We start from the raw sequence: 17,713 nt of genomic DNA on the forward strand, positions 1-17,713 counted from the left end.
CTTTGGTATATGTCATTTTTGCTTAGAAAAGTCTGTTCCTCATAGTAAACAGCACATTGATATTTTTTTATAGATACCTCTATGGAACTGCTGCAGTGTAGAAGTAGCTCTTTCTGAGAGGTTTGTTTTTCACCCTGATTTTTGACAAGGTTGAATCTGGGGGTGACTTTTTGTCTTCTCTGGACTTTTTACATGCATTTTAGCAAAATTATGTATTTATCTAGGGAAGCTGAAAACCATATTCCTCACCATTTTGGGGTGACTTTTATCTTTTTCTGTTTGTGGCTCCTCTTGAGTTTATTTGTTGAAATTTTTTCCTTTTTACAAACTACTGTTTTCTTCTTTTGCTCTGAAATATTTTTGAAAGCATCACCAGGAGCTGCTGAGTTCAACTGTTGAAAATATTGGAAAAAAAAATAGGTATATAAAAATAATGACTTAAATTAACTGAGAGACTGGAAATCTATGCTCCTTTTAAACAGCACTGAATAGAACAGTCAGTAATAGCACTACTCTAAATTCTCCCTAGATTTTTTGTGTTTTTTTAATCACTTTGTCCAGCTTCTTTTATAAAATAAAATTAAAACAACTCACTGCTTCCATGGACCTTCTTTCATTTACACATGTTCTTTTGTATTCTTCTTCCTATGTAAAAAGTAAGCTTAGTCTCACAGAGCTGCTCTTGGAGCTGTACACATAGACCTGTCTCTCTTCACTTAGCTAAAAAGAAAAGCTGTCAAGCCTTAAAGACTTTACAGGGTATATATGCAAGTTGGTTTTGTTGACATTTTGGTGTATCTAAGTGACAGGAGACCTAGTACACAGTCTGTCTTTGAGCCCGAGTGTCTCCAGCTGTAATAAAGTCTTGACATTAATGGTCTACTTAAGTCCTACTCTGATGTAAGTGAAACAAATTTAAATATCCACATGAAAGTATGTATTTTTCATGCATCAAGTGAATATGTATCTTATAAAAATATCTGTTGTGAATTCTGTATCCACAAATGCCTTTGAATATACTTTTGGTAAGGAAATATGATTATTAATATTACCTTCTGAATCTGTTCTCCTTTAGAAAAGGATGAAACCAGTGTTTTTAAACTCCTGTTTGTTAAGCCATATGCCACAGTCTTACTAACGTTTTTCATCTTGAAAATAGAAATATCATATTTTGACAGTGTGCATTCATTGCTTGAATCCTTGTCACAGGTGTGCATGGAGGAATAAGCAGAGTCTGCATTCCCCTTCTGCTCAGCAGGCAGAGGAAAGCTTCTTGATAAACAACACCATGTTAATTGAGGTTCAGCATTTAGCGAGGGGAAGGTGCTCTTGGTGCTTGGTACTGTTAAACTTCTGGAGTGACAAGTCAGGTTATTGTGGGGTAGCACTGGGAATTTACAGTGAGTGGTGAGAGTGTGGCAATAAAAAGTGCCAAAAGAATGGCAAAAATAAGTGGGGTTGTCTGTTGAACTCTGAGAATACTGTTTATCCTGCAGTGTTGGTGAAATGTCCTCAAGAATGCATGGAACTTCACCTCTGTCCCATCCCAGAATAGCTTCCTCTGCACCCTTGCTAGAAGCTGACGTCATTATCAAAGAGTCACTTCCTGAGCAAGGGTTATGTAAAGCCTTTGTCTCTTTGATGTCAGCTGATATGAAAAAACCACTTGTATACATAGAAGAAAAGCATATTTTCTTCTTTGGGGTCTGTGTAGAGGAAGTAGTGAGGCTCATATACTTCTCTTCTGTTTGCCTTTGATAATTTAATTTATTTTTGTTCTGTTTGTTTTTCCAAGGATCTCTTACAATATCCTGCTGCCTGAAATTTTGGTTATAAAAGGTGTTATCTGCTGAACTTAAGGTATTTTTTGTTTCTGTTTCGCTGGAACCAAGCGGTGAACAAAATATTGGAGTTCCCCAGTCTGCGTGTGTGTTCCATTGCAGCTCTCCTTTGCTGGCCTTTTGCCTCACTTCAAATTTTAAAGGGGACCAAACCAGATCCTTAGAATGAGAACCAGGTGATCCACAGCTGGAGGAGCAGGAGGGGCTGGTTAAGGTGTCTGTCACAGATGTGCAAGGTGTAATCTTCTGTTCTGATCTAAGCAAGAGCGACAGATCTGAGGCTCTCTTCTCTTGTGGCAATTTAAGGATGTATTTTGGAGAAAAGGCATTTTGTTGTAGGACTGGAGTTAAATGACCAGATTGCAGATGATGAACTTTAGAAGACACGTCAGCGGCACAGGAATTCAAAGGTGGTACTTTTGATCCTGTTTTCAAAAGACATGTTTTGACATCTTTATCTGTTTCATTATGTAAGGCAAAAGAATGGCAGTCACTTCCCCTTAATTCAGGCCCTAAAAATCCCACAAATGAAGCTTTTGAGATACCTGCTGAATGTGAAAGAAGGTTAACCTCACTGTAATTAAGAACTTCAGTGGGGAATTCAATTGTTGTCATGTAGTCCACATTCTCTGTACCTCCAGTGGATTCATTAATTCCTGTGCTTGATTTTTGCTCCTCTTTATTGGAGAATTTCACTGGTGCTATGGAAAGACACTGAGTGCCAGTGCAATAGACACGCTCCGCTTCATTTACTGCATTGTTTTCACTACTGGGACTAGGACAGGACTTTGAAATAATGTTTTGTGTCTTCTCCACTTCAAATTTCAGTTTTTTTCTTTCTGATGGTAAATTCTGGCACTTCCCTGTAGCTTCTCTGTTATTGTTGCAATGGACCCATGGGGGTGCCAGGGCATACTGACCAGTTTCCTTATTCCTGCTATGGTTTCCATAATTGTTTGAAGTGCTTTTACAATCTAATTCAGATGTACCAGATTCTTTCCCAGAGCTTGGGTTTTCCCAGTTGCTACTCTGTACTGGCAAGCAGTCATCCCTCCTTCTGTTAGTGCTCTGCTGGCAATGAGTATTTTGAAGCCTGAGCTCACAACTGCATGGAGCTACTAATGTGCTCTTGCCATCTGTGTCACTACCATGGAGGTCCTGGGAAGTTTTGATCGTTGCAGTCTGTGTACCAGCCTTTACTGAATGTGTCTCCATTACATAAATTACACTGTCTGCAGTTTTCTCAGAGGACACATGCTGTAGAACAGTGTTGCCATCAGTACTGGTTTCTGATTTAGCAGTGTTTAAACCTGTTGTCACGAGAGAGGAAAGACTGTCACTTACAGAGCTCCTGCCATCTCTTTCCTCAGTAATTTCAGTACTGCTGATGGATTCCTTTGAATCATGACTGAAGCTTGTAATATCTGTAACCTTATTCCCCCTTTTTTTAATTTTCTTGGCATTTTGACCGCTTTTCATTTTTTGGTAGATTTTCTTAAATGTTTCATCTCCATACATTTGCCATTTTTCTTGAGAGAACATCTTTAACTTCCTTTGATTGTGTTTCTTATTTTTAGCACTGATTACTTCTCCAGCCCCAAGCTTTTTATTTCCTTGCAGTTCCTCCAGCGGAGGAGGATGATCAACCACATTACTTAGTGGCAAATCATCCACTGCTGTTTGTCTGACTAGAGTTCGGGGATGGCTATTAGGCAAATCCACTGAATTTGCAGCAAGATTGTTGCTAGGCAGCAAACTAGCAGTGCCTGTGTTTACAGACTGCTTAGTAAGAGAAAGTGGTTTTGAGCAACCTGCTTTGTCATGTACCATTCTTGTGCCCTCCACAAACGGCAAGGAGTTGCTTCGTGTAACAGGCACAGTGTCTGCCACTGTGGAGAACTGTGTGGGAACTGAGTGAAAAAGCATTGGCTTGCATTTTTCTAGGGGTGTTAAGGTAGATTTTGCTGAACAAAGGGAAAGATTTTTTTTTCTATTTGCATCACAAGTTCTGATGTCAAAATGGAAGGAGTCTTTGTATGTATAAGGCATTGGCAGATCAATGCTCCCCTGTTTAGAGAGGACAGTTTTTCTGGGCCTAACGTTATCTAACTGGGTATCATCCACCACACTTTTGTTATGAGATATAAGTTTTGAAATGTGTTCTTCCAGCCTCTTTTTCTCTAGCATCAAGGCTGTAGCTTTCTCAGCTTCATCTAGCTTTGCAGTGCTTCCAGAGGTACCCCTTAGGCTGCTGGAGGCAGTTTCATTTTCCAGTTCCGTGCTGTGTTCACACAGACTGTGCAATGGGCTGGATGATGCCATCTGTTGTTCTGTACTATCAGAGCGTGACAGATACCCTGAGTCAGTGCTCTCACACTTCTTTAGCTTGCAGTCAAATGGCTTGTAATCCCACTGTTTTTCTGAAGAGGTTGCTTGCTGCCTTTGCAACTGAATATGCTTAGTGACAGTTGGAGTTCTTTGCTCCTGTATCTTCTTTCTCTGGCACTGACCATTTGGCAAAGCTCCTAGAGATGATAAAATTTGAGGTTCTCTTTCAGGAATCCCCTTTGAACTCAAGGACTGATTTGTTGTTTCTTGATTTTCTGAAGTAAATGAGTTGCTTGTTGGTGGCAGTGAAAGGTCATGAAGAAATTTCTTAGTGTCTGTTACAGCACTGGGCTCTGAACTTACTTGTTTCAGCTGTATTCCCTTGTCTTCGCAGGTGCTACTGGGTAGTTTGCTGCCTTGATGTGAAGTGATGCTCTCTCCTGATTTCTCATTTTGCTCCAGTATGCCACTGCTAGCAGAGTCTGAGGGCAGTCTGGTGTTGTTGACATGTGTTTGAGTTCTTCTGTGTTTGTACAAGTTGCTCTGAGTTTTAAAAGCAATGCCACAAGCTGTGCATGGGAAGGGCCTCTCTCCTGTGTGAGAGCGAATATGTTTCTCTAGGACACTTGGCTTCAAACAATCTCGTCCACAGTGTTTACAGATATATTTCCCAGCTTTTTTTGATTTTCCTGGGCTTCCAATAGATGCGTTTACACAAGCATTTGGTGATGATAAAATTGGTAAAGTGCTCACTATGCTCAATGTTAAAGTTTGCCCAAGCTGTTTCTGAAAAACTGACTGAGGCTGATCTGTGCCTTCTGAAGGAACAATTGGATTCAAGATGAGAGGAATGCTACTGCTGTCTAGATTTACACAGGTCCTGCCAGTCAGCAGCTGACTGTTGGGCTGAAAGCATCCTGCCTGGACAGGCTGATAGAGTGGTATGGTAAGGGCTTTGAGATACACAGGCTGAGACAGGGCTTGTTCCTGTGCAGGAATGGCATTGCCTTGGCTGAGATCTGCAGAGCCCCGTGCAGGCTGAAGAGAAGAGACTGGAGCCGCTTGATCTGGCAGTGCAGCTGTAACACCAGGCTGCTTCTGTGCCTCCATTTCAAAGGTTGTCTTCCATATGCTGGTGTAGCTATGAGGGGAAAAAAAACAAGTAGGAATCTTCAAGATAGCAAAATAAAATAAACACCTTCAATTGCTGGACTTAAGGATATTCAATTGCTAATTAAGGATATCACAAATCTTATATACAAGCATTATTTAGGCAATAATGACTTCATTTTCCAATTAAATTGATTCCTCTTTCATTTCTTAGATAGGAATCAAAGTTGGGTGTAAAGAAGACTGAATGATGCACTTAAAACCTATAATAAGTGCCCAAATTATTGGAAGTAAATCTGAGTATCAGATTTGCAAATGGAGGCTCTCAGCATCCCAGAAATAATACAGTCTTAATTCTCTGGAACCATATGCCCATTACATACATGCTTTCTTTTTATTTTAAGTTTTTACATTAATAAAAGTTATTGTAGAAAAACGGAACAATTAAGGTTAGAGGGGACCTCAGGAGACCTCTAGTGCAAACATTTGCTCAAAGCAGAGTTAGCTCTGAGGTCAGATGAGGTTGCTCAGGGTGTTATCCAGTCTGGTTTCAGAAACCTCTGAGTTTAAAAAATGCACAGCTTCTTTGGGCAACCTGTTCCAAATGTAGAACATCAAACATTGCTGCACGTTATCTGTACCCATCACTTTAATAAGCATTGTAAGAAACAGACTGGATTCAGGTAGTTTTCATATTAAATGTATGCACCATTGAAATGGAGAGATCAATCAGCCCTCTTTGTTATCAGCCTTCTACAAAGGAAGAGGTTTTGCATATTTGGATATTGCCTTTAATCCCAAAGGTTATTTCATCCCTATTTGTAGCTCACAATGCACCTGTAAACACTTGTCTACTTGAGCAACAGAAAACTAAAATACCAAGAACCTGGCACCCATTACTCTGCTCTCCTCACTTTGCACCACTTCTGGAAATTCTGGTGCTGGCTGGCGACTATGTTCCAAGGCTCTTTCAGTTTCTCTCTGATCTACTTTGCTTCTTAAAAGAACTGGAAAAGTAGAGAGGAAAAAAAAGCAATGCCATTTCTGGGATGCCCTCTCTGACTTTTCTTCTGGTCATGAGCAGGGCTGTTTGCTTCCCCACACACATTACATGCAGAAACGAAACATTTCTACATCGGATAATCATTTAAGTGACTTTGTAATATAGGTATTGGCTACGTTGTTAAAGGAATGTTAAAAGAAAATGGTTTCTTAAAGGAATTAAGTTGTTATTCATATTCTGCGGAATTAAAGTGGATTTCTCTAGTTTGCAGAATGAGGTTATAGACATTTCAAGTTCATTTAATGTGGTTCTTAAGCTATGCAGTCACCTTTCTTTATAGCAACTTAAGCACAACACACAATAAAAACAGCAGCAAGTGGTAAGACATGAGCCAATGGTACTCACAAACTAAGCATGTGGTAGTTTTTTCAAAGAACTGAAAATAAGGAAAAGTTGAGGAGGGAAAATGTGTTGCAGAGACAAGTCTCAAAGTAGAAAAGTAAAGTCTGAATTCCATGTAGCTAGAACATCTAACTGCCACATCAGAAGGAACAAATCAATAGTATCTGTGCTACCATCTTCCCCTGGAGAGAAGTGTGGAAATGCAGAATTTACATTTTCACTCTGCTTAGCCTGCTCCAGTGTCACAAACTATGTTCTCTTTTTGAATAACCTCACGTGCTTGCATAGCTGATGGGCCCTTCAAGGCAACCCTGTAAATTAGAACTTGGGGTGTACAGATGTTTTTAATGTAAAACCTGTAGTTCTGAAGTACCAGACTCTGTGTGATTTCACGTGTTCTGCTGTTTCTGAAGCCCAAAGTACAATGTAATTCTGAGAATAATTTCAGTGCTCCATAATGTTCTACAAGGAAAATCTAAAGTTTTAACTAATGCTAAGCAGCTAAACTGAATGGTAATGCACAATCTCATTAGCTTTAAGACTTTAATAATACATTTCTACCAGCTGGGGTAGCCTGCTATGTTTCACAGCAAACCAAATATATTTCTTCCGAAGTGAAACTTCTGTGGCTTGTATTCTACTGTGATGAACATGATCACTTTTTTAACATCTGCCTTTTATATACAAAAAAGCCACTGTATTTCTTTTTACAGTGACAAAAAAACCCCAACTTATCTCAAAGTCTTCCTTCCCAAATTCTGGGTATTCGTTGCCTAAAATAGAACTTCTTTTTTTATTATCCCCCAGGCTCTGTTACTGAGCATCTACCTGATGTTCTGAGCTCAACTTGTAACCGGTAGCATTAAACTATTAGTAAAAAAATTTGATCCTAATTGGATAAGGAAAAGTCTGATTGAGTCTACAGATATAGTCTGTAGACATGATAGAGTTAATTTATCTTTGTAACCACAAAGAAGCAGCTTTTCAACATTCTGAATGTTCATAATACACTACACTACACTAGAAGGTTTTTGTCCTTTTTAAAAGCCATTGGTGATCCCTACCTTAAATATAATACCAGGGAGCATACAGAATTGGAATCCTCTTTCAGTCTGTAAATAACTTTAGCTTACATACCTTTTATTGAGCCAGGCATTTCAGCAAAAGAAGTCTCATTTCTTTCAATACTGATGCAAGCAGAAACAAGGACAAAGACTTCAAACAGATTAGAAGTAGGAAGTTGGTTTGTTCTGTGGTTTTGTTTTTTTTTTTACATTGCTGTCACAGTAACAACCTTCGGAAAACAGGAAGAGACGAAACAGAAGCAAAAGAAGCAGCATTTCAGTCTCTTTGTATCCTTGATCATTATTCATGTAGGAACCTATAAACAGAATAATATCTTCAAAACAGGCATTTTGTACACTGCATTCAAATGTACCATTCAGTGAAACACACTGACACAGTGTCAGATTTTTTTCCTTATTAGCCCTAAAGGTAATTTGCTTATAACTTCACAGTCAAGATCTTCTTAAAATGCATTGGAAAAAAATGGTGGAGAGAAAAAACTTACTACATGTGAAATGCTAAACTCATCCAGTTTGGGTATTATCCACCAGATTCTTCTAATGGTGCCATATAGTAGGATGGAAAGCAGAAACCAGGAGAGAAAACACTTAAAAGAATTCTGAAAGAGTTTAGATCATGCTCAAAAAACATCCCTGGAATTTGTGAGAAGCTGCAGGGAAACAGGACAGGGGACAGTGAAGAGCAGTTAAAAGATAATTTTAAGAATTCAGATTTTTTGTGGGTTGGCTTCAAAGAGTCCTCAGATAATGCAGTCAGCAGAGCCAAGGTGTCCTATTAGGGGGACAGCTGTCCTCTAGGCAAACACCCATCAAACAAAGACTGGAATGGCCATTTCCTCCACTGCTATCTGACTGAGTAAACCCCAAAGTGGAATATGCATTCCCTATAATGGTAGAAAATCAGCACAGTTGGCCTGTAAACATTCCTTAGGAACACAATATGCTGAAAGATGTAGCTTTGGAGCTGGTTATAACACTGTCATGAGCACCTGCCCAATTCAGACAGCTGCAGTCTGCGCATCTTGCAAAGTGGACAGTGGTGAACCTGTACCGTTATGATTATTTGTCCAATATCTACATTTGTAGAAGCTCTTTTTTTTTGTAATTCAGATGATAAGATTTATGATGGAGGTGTCAATGGTTTTCCATTCTACACAGTGCTATTCATTTTGCAGAGTTTTGCCTGTTGTTTGGCTTGCTTTATTTCTGGACTTTGTATTAGCAGGCCTCTAATTTTGGAAGTGGAGAAATATTTCTAATTTTTCCTACCTTTCTTGCCTGTCATTTAGTTATTCAGGGGGTTTTAATGCTATTAACAGAGACTAATATTGTTGCTTAAAATCCTTCTAGTTTCTAATATACCTTAAAATGCTCCCAGTAATTGGTAATGGCACTGCACATGCTTAAAATCAGTGAATCTTGAGAACTGCTTGACACTGTGAACTGACTTAGAATGACTCATGCTTCTGAACTAGAGATTCATTCTGTCCATATGGATGAAACTACATGCAGCAATTAGATTCAGCTCTGCTGGGAGATACTTTCCTAAAGGAATGGGTTCTCACATATAAGTGAGATCTTCTGGAGGATTATTGCATGCTACAGTCAACAAGCTAACAGAGAAAAAAAGATGCATATCTTATAATAGAATACTGGCATGAATCAAATCATACAAAGATTATTATGGGTATTTTGCATAACAGTCAAAATCAGTTCTTCTTCAGTTTTATCATATCTCAGAAGTTCTTTATCTTTTATTCCTCTTTGACACTATTATTATGATTAGTTTGTTAAGATTGCTTAAGATTTTAAGTTAAGAACATATTTAAAGGGGATACTTACTTTAAAAAATCCTAGTAATTCCAGCAGTATGCTGCAGGTAGTAACAAGTCTACAACATTCAGGCTTTTAAAAATTGTTGTTTAGCACACTCAGTATCATATCAAATTCTAAGTGCTAAAACTGCAAACTTATTATCTTGAGAGACTTAAAGAAACAAAATTATTAAATAAAGCCAGTCACAACTAAGGCAAGTGACTGCATGGAAGCCTGCCACCATCACACAGGTTTCAGGGCTGAGCAGAATCTTTTGAAGCTTACTCTGAAATCTCTAAACCTTGAATAAGTGACTCTGGAATCAGACTGACTGCACAGCATCCTGGATTCTTCACACTGATATGGACAACATACTGCTGTAGTGCCTAGAAGTAATCTGAACTGTATTTTCTTTTTTTTACAAAATCTATTTTTGGGTGTCACATTTTAAGTTGGATTCTCTGTGCAAGATTACTATATTCATTTAAGGTCAAAACATTATCCTGCTCCAAGAAACCTAATTCACTTCAGTTGGCCCAAGATACAGCAAAATGTCTATTTAACTATGTATAATGCTAAGCTTATTGTTGGGTACTACACAGCATGTGGTGCTACACTGCACTTCACTCTTAATTCATGTCTTAATCAGGACTTGAGGAGACAGACCCACATCCCATTCATCTGCATCTCTAGGTTCCAAGAATCTGTGCAAAGGGCTCCTTCCCAGGGGTGTAAATCCCTGTATCCTTTAAAGACATCTACAGGGTTTTAGTCAAAGATGTGATCAAGTGAAAGTAGCACTAAGCACACTACAGATCCTAATAAAGAAATAGATTTCAAAGATCCTATCAACTATGCATTTTCAAGTCCTTTACAAACATAAATAAAAAGAAAGTATCTTACAGGACTGTTAACTGCTCATTTTGTCTTGTTATGACAATGATTCTGGGAACATCACACAGCACCTTACTGTCACCAGAAGGTACAGATCCTGGAAGTATCTTTTCCAGTTACTAGTCTACCACTGATGGCTAGCACAAGGTGCTGGTGTTTATGAAGAACTTCATTGACTAGACAAAACTTTTACTTGAGTATAATAAAGTTATAGTGAACCAAAGAGTCTGAAATAAATTTTGTGCAGACACTTTGATGGAAAAGTTTATTGAGTGCACCCTAATTCTGGTGCTTTCTAGACCTCAATTCACACTCGCAAAATAGAACTGATACATTTCCTGGGTAGTCCAGAAATTACTGGGCTTTTACTTTAAAACTGCTTCTGCCTCTGGTGTTTTCTCAGTTTGACTTTATACCTAGAAATGGCTCAGAACAGAAGTAGTGATTTCACCTTTTCACTTGTTCTTAAGGAATGTATCTGATCTTACAAGACTGCAAGTTCCACCTTCAGTGTGCTGACTGCTTATAACCTTATGAACAAAGTTGAGAGCCTCAGTCCCCTGCAGAATTAGGATGAAAATGGTTAATTCCTGATATCCTGAAATCCCCATAATCTCCAAAGATAACATTCCTTGCTAAAATTCTGTCTCTGGGAAATCTTGCTATTGCTAAGAAGTCATTGTTTCTGAAGTTCTGCCCTGCTTCACATGCAGTACATAAAAGTACATAAAAGTATAAAGCAACCAGAAAACGTGCTGCTTGCACACAAATTCTTGTACTGTTATCCTAAGGACAAACAGTTTTGACACTACTTCATAACTGTGTAATGTCAGCAAAATTGTTTTATTTTTTTATTTTTGTAAACACTGTACCAGAATACAGTACGAAAGCATGCTAAGAAGAACGTGATCTGTAATACTTTTTCACTCTAGAACAGCACCATTTTGATCATTATTATATATACAGTCTTCTCTCTTTTTGATTCTCCTTTTCTTGATTACCCATAAAGGAAAATTTAAAAGACTTAAATAAATAAGAATAGTATTAGCTAAAGCATGTTTTAGTAAGTAAACACTTTTTTGGTCCTTTTGATCCCTTCATGCAATTTGTATCAGAGAATATTTCCTACTCTGTCTCTTATGCTGCTACTTTTCTTAGCTCCAGTCATAAGAAATGCTTTCTAGTTTATCATATAGCTTCATCTTAAATTTACACCACTTTTTTTCTAAAAAGAAACCTATTTAACACATCTGTTGGCTTTGTAACCCTGTCGGTGGGTTCAAAATGAAAAAAAAAATTGTTAGTGCCTAAAAAAAAAAATCTGAAAACCTCCAAAGATTTTAATTCTTTTGTTCTTTCATCAAATTCACTTCTGTGCATATGCCTTGGTAGGAAAGAGTTAATAACCTCCAGCCAGCAGTCTGTAATCAACAGGTTGCTCTAACAGAAAAAATAATAACCCTAATCAATCTTTTAAACTTTAGGAGGTTGGAATACATGATGAAAAAATACTCTTAAAAACAGAAGTAGGGCCAGTACTAAAATGCTTTGTGTTTTAGGAAAAAATCATTCTCACTGCTAAGTGAAAGAACCATCATACTAAAAAAAATGTCACTTTAAAATTTCTGCCTTACCATCTAGAATTTAATTATATCTCTGTCTATACAAAATGATAACAAAACACTTGCTAACCTTTAGGTGGCCAATTCACAGGCAGGTGGAGAGGTTCAGGTCTCTCTGGAATATCGCTGAAACAAAAGAAGCATCCTGTTTTCTTTTTTCAGTGTCTTTCTCTTCTCTTTTTTTTTTAAGCATTTGAAAACTGAAGGGTGGGTGGTGGAGTGTGTGCAAGAAGAGGAGGGGGTGAAGTCAGCCCACGCTTGGTGTAGGAAGAGTTTTAATGGCCGATGCTGGTAATGTGGTTTGCCTGCTACAGTGTCTGCACTACTGCAGCTCTGTGTGTGGGCGTAAAGAAATGACACGACTGGGTTTCAAACCATTACACTGAAGATTTGCAAACAGCTTAAAAAAAAAAAAAAAAAAGCACATTCCCATCAGGCAGAAATGAAAAAAAATTTTTTTTTTCATTTATCTTTTCCTATGGTTTGGGGGGTTGCTTTGGTTTGGTTTGGTTTTTTTAACTTAACAGATGTAATCCAGTCAAGTTTCTTCCTCAGCCTGTAAATTAAAAAAGGTAAATTAACTCTTTAGGAAGGTTTTTGATTTTAAACAGTGTGAACATTTTGTTATGATTTTTGATGCTATTTTAAAAATAACCTACAAGAGCTTGTATTCCAAAAGGCATCCAGATTTCCACAGTAAAAGTGTTCAGACACTTAGATTTCTACCCTTGAACATGCTAAATAGGCACCCAAGTACTGGTAGCACCGAGAAGGGTGGTATGATAGACAGAGTAGCCACTGTGCAACTTCCAGGTAGGAAATCCCAGCCCCTGACTATTCCCTTGAATATTCCACAGAACAGGGCCAAGAAAAAAAGTGATATCCTGGCAGCCCATTTTTGTTCAATAGTCTAGCAATGCATCAGACTGACCCAAATTGGACAGAAAACAGGCATGAATACGTGAATGTTTGTTGTAGCTTATACATATAAAGAGAGACCAGCAGGAGTGAGACAAAGGAGCTGTTCTCTATAGTATCATGGGCAATTCTATTTAATGATATCACAACAAAAATGCTATTTAATGCTATTTGGTGGCACAAAAAAAGGTGAATATAAATGGTTGTGAGTACAGGGAAAGACAGGTGAAAGGTTTTTGTCAAACATATGTGAACACTTCTTCAAACAGGTTTGACCACAGAGTGAAATGGAGAGAAGAGTTTTAGAAGGGAGCCTGAAAACTTCAAGTAACCTTTATGACTTGGATGCTCTGTGACAGTAAGGGACTAGCACTTGTGAGATGCATTAAGGCATATGTGCTCTTGGGTGTAATGGTATAGGTCTGTATTTTTCAGATATGCAGATAAGCCCAGTCAGCAGAATCCAGTGCATGAGTAAAGAGAGCAAGACTGGACTTGAGGACTTCAGGCTACTAATAGCAACCTTTAACAAAAAAACTGATAGGGGTAGTGAAGTGAGGAATTACACTACAGTGAGTAAAAAATTATCTTCATTTCTGTATCTATCTGATAAAACTGTCAAAGAGATATTACCACTAATACACAGAAGTACAGCCTGACTTTGTATTAAGTAGGGTCTGGTGACTAGCCAGAGTAGAAACTTAAATATTTCATGTATAAGCTAACAGCTGGTCAGTTCCAGGAAAATTTTGCCAGAGAAATGCCTATGGCCTCAGCTGATAGAGAAAATTGCATGTTTAGAGAGAACAGAAATATGGCTCCCAGGAGGGTTACATACAGTCATGCAAACTGAGTGCAACTGTACAACATTATGGAGATTGCAAACTGAAATTCCTAAAATCAATTCTGTAAAATTAGTAATTTCCTTAGCATTGTAATTCATTTGTATATATAGAAGTAAAAAGACAGATTTTTACCTTTTATATTATTTTGTCTTTCTCTAAACTCTAAATTAATCTGTGTACTGTCTGCTCAGTGAAGATATTTTTGCCCAGTTAAACCTGTGCATTCTTAGTGAGTAGTATCATTTGAATCTTTTACTTGCATTCGTATTTGTCTTAAAATGCCAGTTACAATTTTCTTGAGCCAGGTTGAAAAGTGTAATAGCAAAATACATAGCCTGAAGCAGTAACCCTGAATTTGCTCATTTTGGTCACAGCATGTCATGGACAGCTATGTATAGTGATGGTGTAGCAGTTGTACTTCAAGCCACTGCAGCATTCACCTCTTCTGCCATGGCACTGGCCAGTTTGCTGCAGATAAAGTAATGTGGAATGTCTCAGGGCACCTAATCCTCTTCTGAGGACTAATCCCCACGAAGACTCATTCCATAATATTGCTATTAGTGATGGCAAACAGCAATATTTCTTTTATAGATGTGAAGTCTTAAGTTTGAATGTACAAAAATCATGGCTGCCTACACAACTTTCATTAGACCAAAGGCACCTTTCCACTGTGGTACTTAACATGATTTTCTTTCACCAAAGATCCCAGCTCTGACAGAATCTTTAAAAGCAAGTATTAAGAACCTGGAAAATGTTGAGAATTTTAAAATACTCAAAGCAGGGGGAATGAAAGCATAGTAAACTGGACAGCCAGGTATTACCCCTATATCAAAACCGTGGAGCAACTACTGAGATTCATGTGGCACTGTTGTATTATTTTGTCAGTCATCGAGAACTGCCAACATGAAGGGGAGTGTAACCCTCCCACATTGGTCAGCCATCACGAAAAACAAGTCCAAGAAAGAAGTACTTAAAGACAAAAAATGTGCTTGAACAGCAAAAGGGAAAGACACAGCTTCATTAGAAGCAAACACAGGTCTAGTTGCCAAAGAAAAGCCAGTACAAGGAAAAATACTAAAACGCAAGGCAAATGTAATAGTTCCCATAGGGAAAAGACTCAAGGGCTGCTGAAAAAACGCTAAGGCAATCACAAAAATGAAAATGTTCAGCTGGTTGTGCATTCACCCAACAGCAGGGCTGTACATGTAGGCACTCACCCAAAGGGAGAAAAAAAACCCAAAACCCACAACAAGCAACAACAACAAAAACCCCTACCCATTAAAATTCCACAGACCTGTTTTCCAAATTTAGATTTACTGTGTTCTAGGTAAGGCTCTAAATGCTGAATCATCATACAGAGGTGATTTGGGATTTTATTTGGTTTGGTTTTTTAGTATTAATTCAGCACATGTAAATCTAGTGAAGGACTATTTTATGGATTAATTCACAAGGACAGTTACAAACCAAGAAAAAATTCAGACATCTGAAATAAAAAGCAGGTGTGTGAGTCTAACCTTTCTTCTAAAGGACCAGATGATCAGGTGGTAATGAAGATAGCTCCAATTACTCCTCCTCAATCAAATCACTCTTTTGCTGATAATTAAAAGGTTAAAAAGCAGAGGACAGTATGGTGCCTCTTCTACAAAACATGTTTTGCATGAGGAAGATCAAGGGTCTGGAAAAATGTGTTACAGTATTTTTAGGCACATCACACCATAAATATGAGTAATTACAATTATGATGCACTTAAAAGCAATGTGTCTTTCAGAGGAGCAGTTGCTCCAGCTCAAACAGTCCACAAGGTTAGCTGCTTTTTACCCATGTACAGTCATACTGATTTTTCCATGTGTTTTTTATTTGTCATTTAACAAAAAAAAACACCAGATAATTGCAGAACTCTTGATAACATTCAGCAATGTTCTTAAAACTACCAGCTACACTAACATGAATGTATGTTACAGAACATGAGACTAGAAGTTGATGGGGTCATTGATCTTTGTACCAACTTTCAGATCAGAGTCAAAAACAGCAAAAGGAAGCACCAATAACTAGAACTGTAGAAACACAGTGCTCCCATCACCATCACCCCAGACCAGTACCAGCCATATAGGGAAACCTGAGTTCCAAAACATCTATGCAACACAACTAATTTTTTTTGTTGTTTTCTCCACAAGCTTTTATTGTAGTTGTGTTTTTTCTCAATATGTTGTCAAGGAAACCCTACGTTCTTGTAGCTTAGTATCCAGTTCTTTATTGCTATAGACACAAAACAATTTAGGATTTTGAACTGGTTGATGTACTTCCCACTATGAAGGGATGCTCTTAATACCATAAGCTTGAGAGAGTTGAAGGAAGACCTTACTGAAGATTCAGTTCTACCAAAATGCCTCTGAGAAATTTGCCAATTAATGCTTCTATTTACTAATTTTAATAAATTATTTTACTTACCAGTATTCCATTATGCTGTATGATATCCTGTAATCTTACTGGTGTCCTCATATTTCACTCTATCACAATTGCCCTCTTATTCTATTGTCTTTGAAATTTTGTCAGTTTGTCTGACAAAAATATTTTTAAAATGTGTGAGAGCTGCCAGCTAAATTTCAAGTGATAGTAACTAAGTTAAAGTTGCACATTTCTTTTATCCCTTTTGCATCAGAAAGTTACCTAATATTTATGCAGGTTTTAAATGGGAAAAGAGATACTATATGTATATGTACACAGATTTTATGATGTACTCGAGGAGAAGCTGCTCTTTAACACCTGGATGTGAAATAGTAGTGTCCACTTTGCCTGTGGTTATTTTTCTGTAGAGCACACTACTCACACCAAGGCACTGGGTCAGTCTCAGGTCTGCACCTATTGTTAGTGTCTCGTGGTCTCATGCCTGTTGTCTGAAAAGTTCTTTCAGCATGCTAGAAACAAGACTCATCTGCTCCATGCATGTCACAAAAGTGTTGTAGTTCTTATCACAGGCTTTAAAATGCTGTTTTATGTCTTACTCTCATGAAGATGACCAGTGAAACACACAGAATGATTCATGCAACTGGATAACTTCAATATAAAGATGCAAAGTGGTTGTGTGAAATGACACTTGCAGCTTCCTGGTAGAGTGAAGTACATGATGGCACCGGACTTGTATTTCAGTTGTATGTCATGGTTAAAGGTATTTCTGTCATTCTTTCCTTTGGGTTTCATGGAGCTATGCTTTTATCTGTTGTCAAGGAAACACCAGGTTTTTTCCCCCCTTGCTCATTAATGTCTGCATTTTTGTTTCCATAGCTACAGAGGAACCTTAGTGTTTTAAAATAGCAGTAATTGGATTACCAAGCCTTCTTGTAATTTATTGACACCGTTAATGGCTCTGATTTTCAAAAGCAGACACCAAGACTGTATCAGCAGTTTCTCAGCTATTAACATTTGTTATCTGCTTGTCCTGAAATACTAGGTACGTGCTAAGAAAAGTCTTCAGCATCCAAACACTCACTGCACCCAGAATCAGACTCCATGCATAGTACTCTGAAGTTACTGAGTTCGAGCAGGAATGGGCAATCTGTTGTTATATTTAAATGTAGTTTTGTTTCCATGCTATTAATTTACACACCAAACTAGGGAGATTTACTCTGCTTGTTCTTCTTTTACAAGTTACTAAGGGTTCCTTGAATAACCACAATGAAATGTGACAGCTAACTTTTATTTAGAAGTTTCTCTGACCATGCTATGCTTCTAAAGTACCAGGAGATAGGGTGGTAATAAAAAGAGCTCCAATTACTCTATATTGAAAGAGCATCTATTTGGCACAAGCTGAATTCCAAATACCTGTTGCAAAATACCTTCATCTTGGCACAAG

The 17,713-nt window shown here is 37.9% G+C and overlaps 2 protein-coding genes and 1 long non-coding RNA gene across 11 annotated transcripts in view; 1 reads left to right on the forward strand and 2 right to left on the reverse strand.

The window, feature by feature from the left end:
- The window catches only part of TUBB1 (tubulin beta 1 class VI), a 340,778-nt gene that overhangs the window by 285,251 nt on the left and 37,814 nt on the right, over window positions 1–17,713 (reverse strand). The gene's annotated exons all lie outside the window — the stretch shown is intronic.
- The window catches only part of LOC139803736 (uncharacterized), a 93,258-nt gene that overhangs the window by 67,516 nt on the left and 8,029 nt on the right, over window positions 1–17,713 (forward strand). The gene's annotated exons all lie outside the window — the stretch shown is intronic.
- ZNF831 (zinc finger protein 831) overlaps window positions 1–17,713 on the reverse strand; it is a 34,995-nt gene that overhangs the window by 4,748 nt on the left and 12,534 nt on the right. The window contains exons 3-8 of one of the 6 annotated variants that reach the window (XM_071760142.1): window positions 12,171–12,656; window positions 7,822–8,065; window positions 6,159–6,286; window positions 1,053–5,310; window positions 595–645; window positions 250–392 (exon numbers count right to left, since the gene is read on the reverse strand). In XM_071760142.1, the coding sequence (XP_071616243.1) occupies window positions 250–392; window positions 595–645; window positions 1,053–5,279 (4,421 nt within the window). In that variant the 5' untranslated portion in view covers window positions 5,280–5,310; window positions 6,159–6,286; window positions 7,822–8,065; window positions 12,171–12,656. Of the gene's footprint in view, window positions 1–249; window positions 393–594; window positions 646–1,052; window positions 5,311–6,158; window positions 6,287–7,821; window positions 8,066–12,170; window positions 12,657–17,713 lie in introns of those variants that run through there. The other 5 variants (XM_071760145.1, XM_071760146.1, XM_071760143.1 and 2 more) reach the window with 5 other exon arrangements.

Source organism: Heliangelus exortis, chromosome 16, assembly GCF_036169615.1.
Source record: "Heliangelus exortis chromosome 16, bHelExo1.hap1, whole genome shotgun sequence".
NCBI classification, from domain to species: domain Eukaryota; kingdom Metazoa; phylum Chordata; class Aves; order Apodiformes; family Trochilidae; genus Heliangelus; species Heliangelus exortis.